This window comes from Camelus ferus, chromosome 10 (assembly GCF_009834535.1).
Source record: "Camelus ferus isolate YT-003-E chromosome 10, BCGSAC_Cfer_1.0, whole genome shotgun sequence".
Classification (NCBI taxonomy): Eukaryota; Metazoa; Chordata; class Mammalia; order Artiodactyla; family Camelidae; genus Camelus; species Camelus ferus.
The window spans coordinates 54,965,886-54,980,285 of NC_045705.1; the positions used below are offsets into that span (position 1 = coordinate 54,965,886).

At 48.1% G+C, this 14,400-nt stretch overlaps 1 protein-coding gene across 2 annotated transcripts; it reads left to right on the forward strand.

The window, feature by feature from the left end:
- Positions 1-6: 6 nt before the first annotated feature.
- Positions 7-14,110, forward strand: RRP8 (ribosomal RNA processing 8). 2 transcript variants are annotated; one of them, XM_032489152.1, is made up of 7 exons: positions 7-267; positions 1,767-2,136; positions 2,357-2,816; positions 2,906-3,035; positions 3,208-3,314; positions 3,401-3,497; positions 3,724-14,110. In XM_032489152.1, the coding sequence occupies exons 1-7, from the start codon at positions 169-171 to the stop codon at positions 3,841-3,843; spliced, it is 1,383 nt and encodes a 460-aa protein (XP_032345043.1). In that variant the 5' UTR covers positions 7-168; the 3' UTR covers positions 3,844-14,110. The 2 variants fall into 2 exon arrangements, with proteins under 2 accessions (XP_032345043.1, XP_006185714.2); XM_006185652.3 differs by having other exon boundaries at positions 1,767-2,133.
- Positions 14,111-14,400: the final 290 nt, after the last annotated feature.

The window sequence follows — 14,400 nt, forward strand, 5'->3', positions numbered from 1 at the left end:
TGTCGAAACTCGATGGTTTTTGGCGCCGCTTCGGCTGCTCTAGCTCTTTAGCTTTCACTCTTTGGTTTCCGGCCCTCTTCTGGCGCCTCTGCCGGCTCTGACTCCGGGAGACTGCGCTCTGCACGTGGAGAGGTGCGCCGACCCCGCGACCTCGCCCTCGCCAGCCGCATGTTCGAGGAGCCCGAGTGGGCCGAGGAGGCCCCAGCAGTCACGGACCTCCGGCCTGTAGTGTCACGGCCTCGGCTCACGGCAGCCTCGCAAATCAAGGTGAGCGGCCCCGCAGGGGCCCTTGGAGCGGGCCCTGGTGGGTCCTAGGGCTGGGGCGCGCCGGGTGTGTATCAGGGGGAGCAGGGCGCCCGCGGACGGCTGAGACCCGGGAACGTCCAAAAAGAAAAACAAACAAACAAACAAACAAACAAAAAACCCGACCTTGGAACTCAGAACTGGTGAGTAGAAGTGAGTCAAGAAAAGGTTTCTTGGATAGGAAAAGCACGTCCAGCTAGGGTCACACATACGAAATAACCCGCGTGGTTGGAACACACACAGAGAGAGAAGTTGGAGCGGTAGAAGTTTTGTATATATTAAGGATAGACAGTGTTTTAGCAGGGGAATAATTTCTTTACCTTTGCATTTTGAAAAGGTCACTGATGGCTGTGTGGAGATTGGAGCGAGTTAGAGTGAATGAGAATAAAGGGTTATCAGTACTACCTTTCAAAGGGAGGTGGTGCTCAGTGGGTACTGAGAACGTCCAAGGTAAGTGCCTGGCTCTGGACCGTTCAGTAGGACTTCAGCCCAGGATGGCTTCCCAGGCTGTAGACCTTCTCTCCTTTAAAACCTCTGCGGATGTGAGGGCTGCTCCACTTGCCCAGGCTCTTCTGCTCTTCAGTCAGCCTCCAGCGTGGAATCTGCCTGCTTTATATCCCCTCCTCTTCAGCCACTCAACCCGTTCTATAATCCACTGGCCTCTGTCTACAGCTTATGCCTTTCAGTTTGTTCTTTGCACTACAGCTTAAGACATCTTTTATTTTTATTTTTTTGAAATATAGTTGATGTACAATATTATGTAAGTTGCAAGTATACAACATAGAGATTCAAAATTTTTTAAAGGTTATATTCCATTTATAGTTACTACAAAATAGTAGTAATTGTATATTTGGTTATATTCGCTGTGTTCTATAATTCATCCTTAAAGCTTATTTATTTTGTACATAATAGTTTGTACCTTTTAATCCCCTGCCCTTGTCTGGCCCCCCTCCCCCCTTCCCTCTCCCCACTAGTAACCACTAACTTGTTCTTACTATCTGTGAGTCTGTTTCTTTTTGGTTGTATTTGTTAGTTTGTTTTGTTAGAGGCATCTTTAAAACACACATGTGTGATCCTGTCTCTCTTGTTTTCAGAAAACTCCCTATTTTAATAGAAAGGTATCAGCTGGAGGCAAAAGCCTGAGATTGAGGCTTGAACCTCCTGGTTGCTGGCCTTGGTCCTGTTGCTGTGGCCTTACCACGTTTCTCTGGGGAACCCCATTACCTTGTCTGCATAGTGAAGAAAGTAGGGTGGGTGATTTCTCTGCCCTGCAGCCTCCCAAAGGTTGGGATAGCAACTTGAAAGTTATTCACGGTCTGGCAGGCTTCGGGACAAGCTAGCTGACTGAGAATAATCCAGATGCCTCCAATCAGTGTTTGAATCAGGTCCCCATCTCTCCCTTGCGATTCTTCAGGGTGCATCCATTCTCCTCACCCCTGCTCTCATCCTGTGTTTCCCTCCAGGGCTCCAAGCGCCGCAAGCTCTTGGCCACATTACAGGCCCTGGAGGCAGCATCTCTTCCCCAGCAGCCCCCTAGCCTGCCTGGCAGTGACTCTGAGGAGGAGGAGGTGGTAGAAAGGAAGAAGAAACGCCCAAAAAAGGCCTTGTTTGCCAGTGCTTCTACTGAAGTAGAGGAGAAAAGGAAGACCAAACGTCAAAAACAGGGCCCCCCTATCAGTGACTCTGAGGAAGAGGAGGTGGAAAGGAAGAAGTGCCACAGAGGGGCTCCTCTTGGCAATGACTCTGTTGAAGAAGAGAAGAGAAAGAGGAAACGCTGGAAACAGGCCCCCTCAAATCCTGCCCAACACCTGGACAGTGTTGACCAAACAGGTATTAGTGGATGTGTATGTGAATGTGGGATGGGGAGGGGGATCTGCTGATCCTATGCATGACAGGTTATCTGACCCCGTTAGGTTTAGGGTTAGGGACTAAGTACTTTGATCCAGGCCACAGTCTCTGTCTCAAGGACAGGGGTGCAGCCAGGATGACTTGCTCAGTCTCTGAATTAAGAGGGTCTTGCCCTAAATATGCCTTCCCATCCCCCTCCCTGCAGGTCTCAAAGCCTGGAATTCTAGTGCGACAAGTGACTCCACCAAGCCAAGCCCTGAGACCCCTTCCCCTCAACCTCCCCGGACCTTGAGTCGCAAGCAGTGGCGGAACCGGCAGAAGAACAAGCGCAGGCAGAAGAACAAGTTCCGGCCACCCCAGCCACCAGAGCAGTCCCCGGCCCCGGCCACAGGCCCCACTGCGCAGACCGAGGTGCCTCCTGTCCTCAGTCCCAATAGCCACGGAGCCCGGGCGGAGGCTCTGCGAGCCCGCATGGCCCAGCGCCTGGACAGCGCCCGCTTCCGCTACCTCAATGAACAGCTGTACTCAGGGCCCAGCAGTGCTGCTCAGCGCCTCTTCCAGGAAGACCCTGAGGCTTTTCTCCTCTACCATCGTGGCTTCCAGAGCCAAGTCAAGAAGTGGCCACTGCAGCCTGTGGACCGCATCGCCAGGGATCTTCGCCAGCGGTGAGTAGGGGTGGCGCACGGTGAGAAGCAAAGTAGATCAGTCCTGGGCTCAGACCAGACCAATGAACGATCCTCCCATCCACTCCCAGGCCTGCATCCCTGGTAGTGGCTGACTTTGGCTGTGGGGACTGCCGCCTGGCTTCGAGTATCCGGAACCCTGTGCATTGCTTTGACTTGGCCTCTTTGGACCCCAGGGTCACTGTGTGTGACATGGCCCAGGTAAACCCCTCTCTCCTTCCATGTATCTGGCCTGTGATCTAGGCCCAAACTCCACATGCTAATCTCTAACACGCCCGGCCTGCCCCCCATCCTTGTGTCCACTCCTAGCATGCGGTGCTTGCTTTCTCCTCCCTGTATTGCTTGCTTTACACAACATTCCCACTCTCCACAGGTGCCTCTGGAGGATGAGTCTGTAGATGTGGCTGTGTTCTGCCTCTCACTGATGGGAACCAACATCAGAGACTTCCTAGAGGAGGCAAATCGAGTGTTGAAGCCAGGGTAGGAGCCCGTAGGACACAGATGCATGTATATGTGTATACATGTGTGTGCTATGTATTTACCTAGAACTTTTTCCTCCTTCTTAGAGGTCTCCTGAAAGTGGCGGAGGTCAGCAGTCGCTTTGAAGATGTTCGTAACTTTCTGGGGGCTGTCACCAAACTAGGCTTCAAAGTCATCTCCAAGGTGAGGGCCCTGAGAAGTCTGACTCTATTTTTGTCTGAGGCGTGGCCCTCTGGGGTAACGGTGTGCAGGAAGGAGGTCATAGTCAGACACAGGCATTTGCTCCTTAAAGGCCCAGCTTATGGGAGAGCCCTGGGAAGCTTTCTGAGCAGGGTTGGGACATGGACAGAGGTGTTTTGAGGAGCTGGGGTGAGGATTTAGTGCTCACTTCGGTCTTTTCTGCCCCTAGGACCTGACCAACAGCCACTTCTTCTTGTTTGACTTTCAAAAGACTGGTGCCCCTCGAGTAGGGCCCAAGGCTCAACTCTCAGGCCTGAAGCTTCAGCCTTGTCTGTACAAGCGCAGGTGACGTCTGGACCCCCTCTTGAAAGAGGAGGCAAGTCTTGAACTCCAGGCTCAGTATCTGAAGACTGTATCCAGCCAGGCTGTGACCCAGGACCTGGTACCACCCTTACTGTGCCCCAGGAACAAAATGAAATGAAACCTCTGGGTCAGCCCTGCTCTGATGAAGGCTTCTTGGTTGCAAGAAGCATAAAGTCATTTGGGCTAGCTAAAGAATGAGGAGTTTATTGGAGAATGCAGGAGTATCTGGGAATTACGGATCCCCTAGGTGTCGTGGAAACCACATGGTTTGAAATTCAAGGCATCTCTGGGTTTGGCTCCTCTTTTTAATCTCTCAGGAGCCACATGGGCTTTCTGTCCTAGTATCTCCACTCTCCTCTCTTCTGCTTTTCCTGTCTGCAGACCAGCTCCTGCTGACCCTTAGCTTCTACAGCTTTGGTCTGTCTAGGTCTTCAAGGCCTCGGGCAGGCATTGCTTCTTGGCTCTGGGGCAACTGGTAGCCCCCTAACATCCTGGCTGAGTACATCAGTCTGGGCTTCTAAGTCAGGGTGGTTGATTGTCCCTATACTGTACTGGGCACTTCTTTCCCCTGGTCCTCATCTTCTTTGGAGCCACATGGCCCAAACTGCTCCTAGTACCTGTTGTCCTGTGGGGCCCTGGTGTTTCTCTCGCTGGGAGCACAGACTTTGGATCAGGTAGGTCTGCCACCTATTGTCATTTAATCTCTGAATGTCACAGTCCTCATTTGGAAGATGAGAGGATTCCTGTCTCATGGGATTGTTGTGTGGGGTAACTGAGGACGCCTGTAGCTGGGTCCATAGGAGGTACTTAATAAACTGTAGCTGGCTGTTGTATGTTGTAAGCGTTGCTGTTTTCTAAAGACCTTCCCCAGGCAGGGTTAGGGGTTGAAGGATGAAGAATGAATATATTGACTGAGAAAAACTGTGAGAGAACTGAAGATAGCCTTTCAACAGGCTTATTTTATAGGATATTTAGAGATTCTTGACAGATTCTGAGCTTGTTCTTGGAGGGGGTTTGTGTGGGAGCTGAGTCTCTTCGTAAATAACAGCTGGTTGTTGCCATTTGGGTTGGGGACTGAGCTGCTCGTTGACAGAAGGGTCTGCCTGTTGTTTCTGCCTTGCACTGGGCCCAGATCAGCATGTGCTGGGAAAGCTATGGGCAGGGAAAGCTAATGCTGGGAGAAGATGAACTAGGATGATAGGTCCTCGGCCTCTTCTAGAAGGCATCTGCCAAGGGCCAGGTATATAAATGCAGCCTGTTCTACCTATTTCAAAGAACAAGAGCTGAGAGTGACCACTGGGACATGGTTCCAGAGCTCTGGGCCAGTTGGGTGCCTCCAGTTAAGGAGATGGAAGTTTTGAGGCAGGCTGGAGGCAGAGGGCATGTTTGGAGGCTGGGCTGTGAACCATTCAGCAGGTTGTGCTCAGTACCTTTGCACATGCTCCTCTCTGCTGAACACTCGTCTCACTGGCAAAGTCGTACTCATCCTTCCACACAGCCTCGTTGATTCCTACTCCATTACTCCCAAAGCAGAACTGACTTCTTCGTCCGCACCCTCAAAGCACTCCATGAAGAGTGCAACTTCATCATTTAAATGCTGTGCAGTGATTGTGTGTTGGGCTGCAGTCTTCTCAACTCATACTTACCATTGTGTTCCCAGAGCGGTCACTTGAGCTTCATCTAGGGAGGTGATAAGGATGAGAGGCTCCAGTTAAGTGAGACCTATGAGAAGCAGTGGTGTTGCAGGAACCCAGGCTTTGGGCACATGATGAGGGTGCTGTGGACTAGTGACGGTGGGGGAGCAGGCAGATGAGAACTTCCAGTAGGTGGAACTGGTGAGACATTCAGGCTCTGAGTGAAAGGAATCTGAAGCAAGTCTCGGATTTCTGGCTTGAGCCACTGTATGGGTTGGTGATACCATTCAAAAGGTTGGGTTTTAGGGACCTAGATGTTTGTTTGGAAGTGGGACGTAAGCTTGGCAGCCTGGAGGAGGTAATTCAAGTCATGGGAAGAGAAAGATATCCAGAGTAAAATGAGAGAAGAGAAAATGGCTAAGAATAGAACTCTGAGGAGCATTTAATGGATGGGTAAAGGAAAACAAACCAGTAAAGGTGACAAGATGAGAAGGTTGGTCCAGAGATGAAGGAATAAAAACCAGGAGAGTGGATTTTTTTAATATGGAAGGAGTGGGGAGGTTGTCTGTCAAATGTTGTTGAAAGGTTTATTAAGATGAGAGAGAAGTCAGATTGCAGCCAGGAGAGGATTGCTGCAGAATGTGGAGGGCCTGTTAGAATGTATGGTGGTGTTATTCGTGAGTTTTTAGTTGTAGCAGGCAGCCCAGATGGTGTGGTTATCTCTGCCTTCTCAGGAGTCTAGGTGTAGCTGTGGAAGAAAGTGAGTACTAAGGGATCATCCAGAGTTGGAACCTTGCCACACAATTGAAATGAAATCAAGCAAAGGGGTTTCAGACCGTTCGCTATTGACAGCTCTGCGGGACCATGGAATTTTGTAGAACAGGTGAGTGGAGTGAAGACAGGAGTAGGTTGATGCACTAAGAGTAACTGAACAAGTAACCTGGGAGGATGGGAGGCTGTGGTCAGAAATGGAAGTCCTTGAATAATTAATACTGGAAGCCCAGCAGCTCCAGGCGATGGCAAAGTTTAAGGTGTAGTTATAGGGGCGAGTGCTTGAGGGGCAGGCAAGGGAGGTTGCCTGGAAATTGGTTAATACCCCAGGGCTCAGGTATGGGGAAGGGTTGTCTTCGTGGACTTTGAAGTTCTCCAGGGTGATGGTAGATGTTGGCATGGGACAGGTGCCAACCTCTTGAAGAAGGGGACAGACCCAGGAGATCTGCAGGCAAACAGTGGGAGAGGCTGGATAGCAGGAATTTCAAAAGGGCAGAGGATTCACACAGCCTTTTAGAGAGGCTTCCGTTCTGGGGGTGATGTGAGCCTGATGAGTGGAGCAGGCTGCCGGGCAGCCAAGATGAAATACCCTGACAGTCCTCTCCAGCTTGTCAGGATTCACTGGGGATTACTGGGGAGAGAACTATTGTGGCAGCTCCAGAGGTCGCTGGGAGGCAAGCCATGAAGTCTGAGGAATGTGTTGGAGTAGCGGGGCATCTCTCTCACTGTAGGACACACATCACCTTTTATAGCTCCGAATCTGTTTCCCACACGTTATTTATATTCCTAGATCTTGATTAATTTTCCCTGTTTTCTTACCAGGCTCAGCAGGATGGCTGGGGTCGGCCTGCCTCCCTCTTTTGCTTTCCTCCCTTACTTACAATTTGGAGTCTTTTGTTGCCTATTCTGACCCTGGCCACCTGAGTAAATATCTTTCTGGGTCTGACTCAGGCCCCCAGCTCCCCCTAACCCAGCCCAGCCCCTGCAAGCGTTTCCATCAATTCTGCAAGCAGGACTGCCCTGAGTCTGGGTCCTCTCTGCTGCATCATCAGCTTCAGGACAAGCTCTTGTTCAAGTCCATGCCCAGGCTTCAGTGTCTAACACCTGGAAATGCAGAGGCTCACCAACTTTCAGTGGTGGAGCTGGGGCAGTGCTGCTGCTTTAGTGTTGGCCTGCAGTCCCAGAACTTGCCGTGGCGAGCCACGCACGAGTGTATCCTGTGCACCTTGCCGGAGAGGGAGGTGTTGGGTGGTCCTGGGTCCTGTCCAGTAGGACCATTTGAAGAGGCAAGGAGACCTCAGCACAAAGAAGCTAGGAGTGTACCGTGTGGGCTGGGGAGGGAGTTGCAGGAGACCACCCTGAATGGGGCTGCACCCACCAGGGACAAGGGGACTGCAGAAAACAGCAAGGTGCCCCCCTTTAAATGTCTGTGAGGCCCATAGGGCACAGAAACACCCAGTCAAACAAGAACTATTGTATCCCCTTCCTCCTCTGCAGTTGGGCCCAGAGCGATCAGCAGCTATTAGGTGGAGAGCAGGTGAGAAGAGCAGAGAACGGACAGATCATTCTTCCCCTCCCCAGAGCAGCCTCCTTGACAGGGACAGAGCTGGGAGGTGAAAATAGTTAAGGCTACAATATGTGCGGATTATTTATTGTTACGTAGGATTAGACGTTGTGATCACTTGAGGTTAGGTTTGTATCTTAAACTGATCATAAAGCATCAGTGCGCTTCGAATGAGCTGGAAAGTCGCAGGCTTGCTGTAGCTTTTCTCCACAAAAGGGGACAAGTCCCCTCAAATGAAAAAGGGTTGGTGGGTGGTGAGAGTCAAGAACAGAGTTGGGTTTGGGTAGCGCTCTATGCTCATGCTCCCTTAGCACCCCTTGTAGAGGTTTTTAGCCTCTGCAGTGCTGGTGTGCTCCAGCTTTCGCTCCTGCGACACAGCCCTCAGGGAGCACAGTTCCCAAAGAAACAAGATCTTGGCAGAGACGCAGCTCAGCTCCAGTCCCCCAACCACTTACGTAATTGCACAAAGCCCTTTACAGAGTTTCACGGAGACCTCCCCTTAGGTCGTCCTCCATCCCAGGTGACTTCCCAGGCTGGCCACCTGGTTCTAGGATATCCGACTACTGCAGTAATGCCTTACTGGTCCAGTTGCTTCCACTGCTGCCCCCAGAGCAATTCATTTTCCACATGGCTAAGGGAGCTTTTTAAAATGTAAATCAGATATGTCACTTCTCCGCTTAAAATCCTTCAATGGATTCTCATTGCTCTGAGAACAAAAGACAGACTCCTTCCCAGGCCCTGTGTGATCTTGCCCAGGCCTCCCTCCAACTGCATCTTAACCCGGTCCTTCCTCACGAAACTCCAGCCACACAGGCTTTCTTTTCCTTCGTCCAGTGTTCCAAGCTGTTTGACTTCTGGGCCGTTACATACGCTGCTCCATCTTCCCAGGATACTTTTTTCCTTGGTGAGCTCACTTCCATCTTCCAGATCTTCACACCTGCATCACCTTTCCTTGTGTGGAAAAAACTGGCTAGACACTCACCAAAACATCCTTTTCCTGGACACGCAGTGAAACTACATTTCCCAGCCCCTTGCGTCCAGGCGGGGCTGTGTGTGTCATCCTCTCCAGTGGAAAGTAAGTAGGAGTGGTGTTTCAGTTCCAGACGAGCCTTGTCTGTAGTCTCCCACCCCCTCTTCTGCCTTCCAGGGTCACCTTGAAGCACATGTTTTGAAGATGGAGTCAGAGTGTAGAAGTCTGGTTAATTGAGTCCGTGCTTAGAGGAAAGTTGCTTGACCAAGACCATCCACGTTAGTTTTGAACACAGACTAAACCTTTACTGCATTAAGTTAGGGGAATGTTACAACACTTAGCATTCCATGCCCTGGCTAGTATATCTTCTCTGGATATCCTGTCCACCTTACTCTTGATCACAAAACCCTTTGTTTCCTTCAGGGTGCTTCAGACATTTAATTTTCTTACCAGATGCCAGTCAACACTTCCCAGCTGTCCTGTGAGTCGGACTCCTAATTGGGAAAACAGTGCTTGCATGAGGAAGTTGGGATACTGATCTTATCAGCTACATTTTAATTGTGCCCCCCCACCCCCAAAAAATCCCACTAAAGGATACCTTAAATAAATTAGATTTTTTTTCTCTCGTGATGCTAGAAACCTGATGGTTGATGGTTGTTGGCGTTGGTTCAGGAATTCAAGGATATTAGCGATTAGGTCCTTGTGATTCTCTTGGTTTCTTGATTCTCACAGTCACACGATGAAATGTTCCTGATTAAGCAGAGACACCCTGCTTACTGTTACACTTCTCAGGGGTCTGACAGATTGCCACAGCCCCTGTCTTTCTGGCTTTACTTCAGAGGTCCTCCTACATTATAAATGTTCCATTAATCCTTATAACATGGCTAAGACCGATCTAAAATATTAACATTTTAAATATATTTGTTTCCCCCGTCCCTTCCCACATCTCAGTGGCCTGCCAGCAACTCACCCAGTTCAGAGCTGTTCTCCCTCTAGCTCAGTGGGGTCCGGAAGCCTGCATGGTCTATTTCTTCCACTCCTTTACCTCTGTCACTTTTAGGATTGGGATGGGGGCGTGTATTAGAGGCAAAAAGTCTGAACTTCTTTTTCAGTTTCATTGAATCAGAGTGCTCAGCTGAGACAGGCATTAATATTGGCTCAGTGTGTAGGGTATTTGGAGCGCCCCATGGAGACTTAGGCACTAACTGGCTTTGGTTCCCTCCTTACGATACTCGGCCCACACTTCCCCTTGGCTCCTCGGAGCCCGCCCCAGACAATGTGTCCATCCACAGCCTCCTAGTGCTAAAGTGCCTCAGCTTGGCAGGCGGCCCTCCTGGGAGGGGTCTCAGCAAACACCTTAAGACTGGTTACCTTTCTGGGAGCCCACAGGAAACTCCCATGTTTGTCCTGCCAGATAGCGGAAGTGCAGCCAAGCTAGCAGTGGACTCCTCTCCCCTGCCCCGCACCAGCTAGCCTGACTCTGGCCTCTCCATGTCTCTGTGGGCTCCAAGCCTTCAAAAGTGATTCAGGTTACTTTGTCCCAAGAAGCCTCTGCCCTAGGCTCCACCCCAGTGGCCATATGGAGATGACTAAGTTTCTGAGTGTAGCAAGCCTCTTGCTAGAGAATGTAATGCTGAATGAATACAAGGTCTCTCCCAGTCATGGGAACACTGGTTTTGATACCATAATTTACAGTTGTTTTGTGTGTCCCTTAACTGCTTATTGTGGCTGCAGATGATTTTGCTACTTTTGTCTTTTAATCTTCCTTCTAGTTTGTGTGTGGATGATTTCCTACCTTTACACACATTATGTATGTCAAACAGAATGCATTTAAACAGAATTGATTACAAGTGGTAGAAGGCTGAAAGAGTCAGAAGATGCTGATGTAATTAAAAGCTAATGACTGGAGAGGTCAGATAACATCTTAAGGCCTGGGAAGACAGAAGGGAAGAAGGGATACGGTTACCAGGAACTAGGAGCTCGGAGAAGGGGCCCCTTTTGACTGATATTACCCAGACCTTCATCGGGGAAGCTCCCTCCACGTACCTGGTGCTTGGACTTCTGAGGAAGAACATGGCCTTGCGGGGCCAGCGGGGAGCAAGGTCTGACTGGGCTCTGACACGTGGGGGAGCTGGCCTATCACCACTAAGAAGTGTAGCAAAGCTGCTGCTGAGCGCAGAGGAAGCTACTAGCTGGAGCCAACTGTCTGCAGCTGAAGTAACGTGACAGCACCTGGAAAACGGGGGTGAAGACCCTCCCCTGGCTTTCACTTTCAGTTTCCCTCTATGGCATCCCTTTGGCAGAACCTAACGAACCACCTGGCAGTGGATTCTGGGAAGCACAGTTGGCAGAGTCACAGCTGCAGCAGCACGACTCCAGAGTGTGTGTCTGTGGGGCTGAGAGGGAGGTGTGTTGCAGAGGGAGATGTGGAGAGTTAGGAGTGGACAGAAAATAGGTAAACAGCCAGTGTAATCTCTGTGGCTGCTCACACGTCTCGATTGTTGCTTCTGTCAGCTGTGTGGTATTCCGTAGTGTTCATCCACCAAAGTAAACTTCTCCATTCGCTTGGTTGCTTCAGATTCTTTGCTGTCTGGAGAAATTAAAAATCCTTGCAGCTAGGGTTCTGAGCACAAAATAAGTTCCCCCTGCTAGATGCACTCATCTGAGATTTGGGAGGTAAGGGTCATCTTCCTGCTGCTTGGCAGTTGCTGCTGGAGGCAGGTTAAGATGTTGGGCTTTCTGCGGCAGCATTCCCATTGACTTCTGTTCCAAGGACAAAATAAGGATGCCTACTATGGCGGTTAAAGTTCAGCATAGGCCTGGAGGGTCAATAGGTAAAATAAATCCACTCTGTGACTTCACAAGTTTGGCTGTCACAAAATGGTTAAGAAGGGAAATTTTGGGAAGGATATCAACAAGTTACTCACAGAATTAGCGGAAAGTCCGTGGAGGCTTAGAGAACAGGCCAAGGAAGGATGAACAGCTGCAAAAACTAAGGTCACACTTAAGTCAGTCTGGTTAGGGTGGCACTGCTGGCAACCCCAGCTGCTTGACTTTTCTCCCACTCTTTGTTCGTGCGTAGATTGATGCTGAGAATTCAGTTAATCCACCTCGAAGTTCATGGCACTGTTAGGACTGGTTCATGGAAGGCCCCTCTCCTGTTGTTACTCTATTTCCTTTCTTCCTGATCTGCACCTCTGTTCCTTTTGTGCCCTCACAGTGGCATGGTTGTGTGTCCCTGGAGACCTATGTATCTTTGGCAAAACAGACAGTGGTTTTTGCATGTGGATGTTGTGGCAGAGACTTGCCAGCTATCCCTCACACCCATTTTCTTCTTCCTGGGAAATCAGCTGGAGTCTTTCCCAGACTCTCTGATACTTAAGTGTGGCCATGCATTTGAATATAGCCAGTTGGATGGTAGTGGAACTAATGTGTGCTACTTCCTAGATTTGGGTCCTTAAATTTTCCTATGCACAGTCCCCCATGTTATTTCCACTCTGGCCGACTTGATGCATTTGAGCACATGACCTTGGAAGCTACGCACTGAAGATGATGGAGCCAAAAGATGGAAGTAGCATGAGCATCACGTAGAGGAGAGCCACCCACCAGTTAGGAACATCTGTTCTGGACTTCACGTGAGTGAGAAATAAATTTCTCTCTTTTTGAGCCATTTTTACACTTGGTTTGTTGTCACAGCAATTAGTAATCTTTTTTTTAAATCCCTTTTAATTGAACACATCAGAAAAAGAAACAAAGCACACATCCATACTGAAAAGTAAACAAAAATGTTCAGCCTATTGGTCTGTCACAAGGTCATAACCTGTGTAACCACCACCCAGACTAAGAAACAGAATGCTGTCTGTCAACACCCAAAAGTCTCTTTTGTGTCCCCTCCCAAACTTTTCTTCTCTCGACTTCACCAAGTTACCACCATCCTGACTTTCATCATGTGAATTTCCTTGCTTTTCTTTATAGTCTCACTAGTCAAGCATCCATACCTGAATTGCATATATTTCCATGTATCTGGCTGCTTTGACTCAACATTAGGTTTATGGGATTCATCCATGTATTGCGTCTAGCAGTTCTTAATCTTAATGTAGCCTAGTTTATCCGTCATCCATGGTTAATGCTGTGTGTGCCTATTTAATGAGTCATTCCTACCCCCAAAGGATGACGATATCTTACTAAATTATCTTCTGGAAGTATTAGTATTTTGCTTTCCATAATTCTACAACCCACGTGCAACTGATTTTTCTGTGTGGTTAGAATAGGAGCCAAGTTTAATTTTATTTTCACTTAAGATATCCAATTAACCCAAAATTGTTCATTGGAAAAAATTTTTTCCTGTTGCTGTCCACCTCTCCGTATTTTTCTGTGTATGTACGAGTTTGTTTCTGGGCATCCTAATCTGTACGTCTGTCTTCGCACCAACGCCTGACTGTTTAAACTACTGTAGCTTTCTAAGAAGTCTTAGGATGTGGTACCACAAGTCCCACACACTTTCCTTCTCCAAAAGGACTATTGTTGGCCCTTTGCATTTCTATGATTGTCAAGTTCCCCAGACACCCTGCTGGGATTTCCTCATGCTAGATTAGTTTGGGACAAATTGGTATATTTGTAATACTGAGGCTTCCAATTCTGTGGTCTTTGTGCTCCATTTCATTGATTGCTGTCAGTAGTGTTTTATAGATTTATGTGCAAAAGTCTTCTTGCCCATCTTTTGTTAGATTTATTCCTAGGCATTTACTGTTTCTTTTTTAAATGTCTTGCAAATAGGATCCTTAGAAATTTCACTTTCTGCTTCCTTGTATATAGAAATATAACCAATTTTTTATGTGTTGACCATGGAGCAACACCTTTGCTAAATAACCTGACTTACTGATTGATTCTAATGACTTATCTGTATTCTTTTATTTTCCACATATATTATACTCATATCATCTCTGAATATCATATCAGTTTTATTTCATCCTTTCCAGTTCTGTATCATTTATTTCTTTTTCATGCTCATTCCACTGGCCAGGACATCCATCATTATGTTCAAGAAAATAGGTGTTCGTGGAAGTCTTTGAATCATTCTCAGACTTGAATGAAAGCTTTCAGTATTTCATCATTGGGTGTGGTATTTTGATGTGAGAGTCTAATTAATGGTCAGATTAATAATGTGTTCTATTTGCTGTTATTTTTATCATGAATTGGATTTTGAATTTTGTCAAATGCTGCTTCTGAATTGAGATAATCTTATCTTTTGTAAAAATTCTGTCAGTGTAGCAAGTAAAAGGTTTATTTCCATATGTGAATTTTTGGAGTAAAATGCTTAGTTGATTATTTCCTTTTTATATATTGATGAAATCAGTTTGATGATATTTTGTGTAGGACTTTTTTTTTTTAAAGGCTTTTATTTATTTTTAACTTTTTGGGGGTGGGGTGGGGAGGTAATTAGGTTTTTATTTATTTATTTCTCTTTAATGGACGTACTGGGGATTGAACCCAGGACCTTGTGCATGGTAGGCACCACCCTCTACCATGGAGCTCTACCCTCCCCCCTGTGTGGGACTTTTTAATCTGTGCTCATCAGGGAACGTAAATGGTATCTTCCTATAA

What these genes read in the sequence shown, in the direction of transcription:
- RRP8 (XM_032489152.1), top strand. Translation starts at nt 169, where the DNA reads ATGTTCGAGGAGCCCGAGTGGGCCGAGGAGGCCCCAGCAGTCACGGAC. An exon ending in CGGCAGCCTCGCAAATCAAG is followed by an intron (nt 268 to 1,766) that starts GTGAGCGGCCCC and finishes GTTTCCCTCCAG; the next exon opens with GGCTCCAAGCGCCGCAAGCT. An exon ending in CTGTGTGTGACATGGCCCAG is followed by an intron (nt 3,036 to 3,207) that starts GTAAACCCCTCT and finishes CACTCTCCACAG; the next exon opens with GTGCCTCTGGAGGATGAGTC.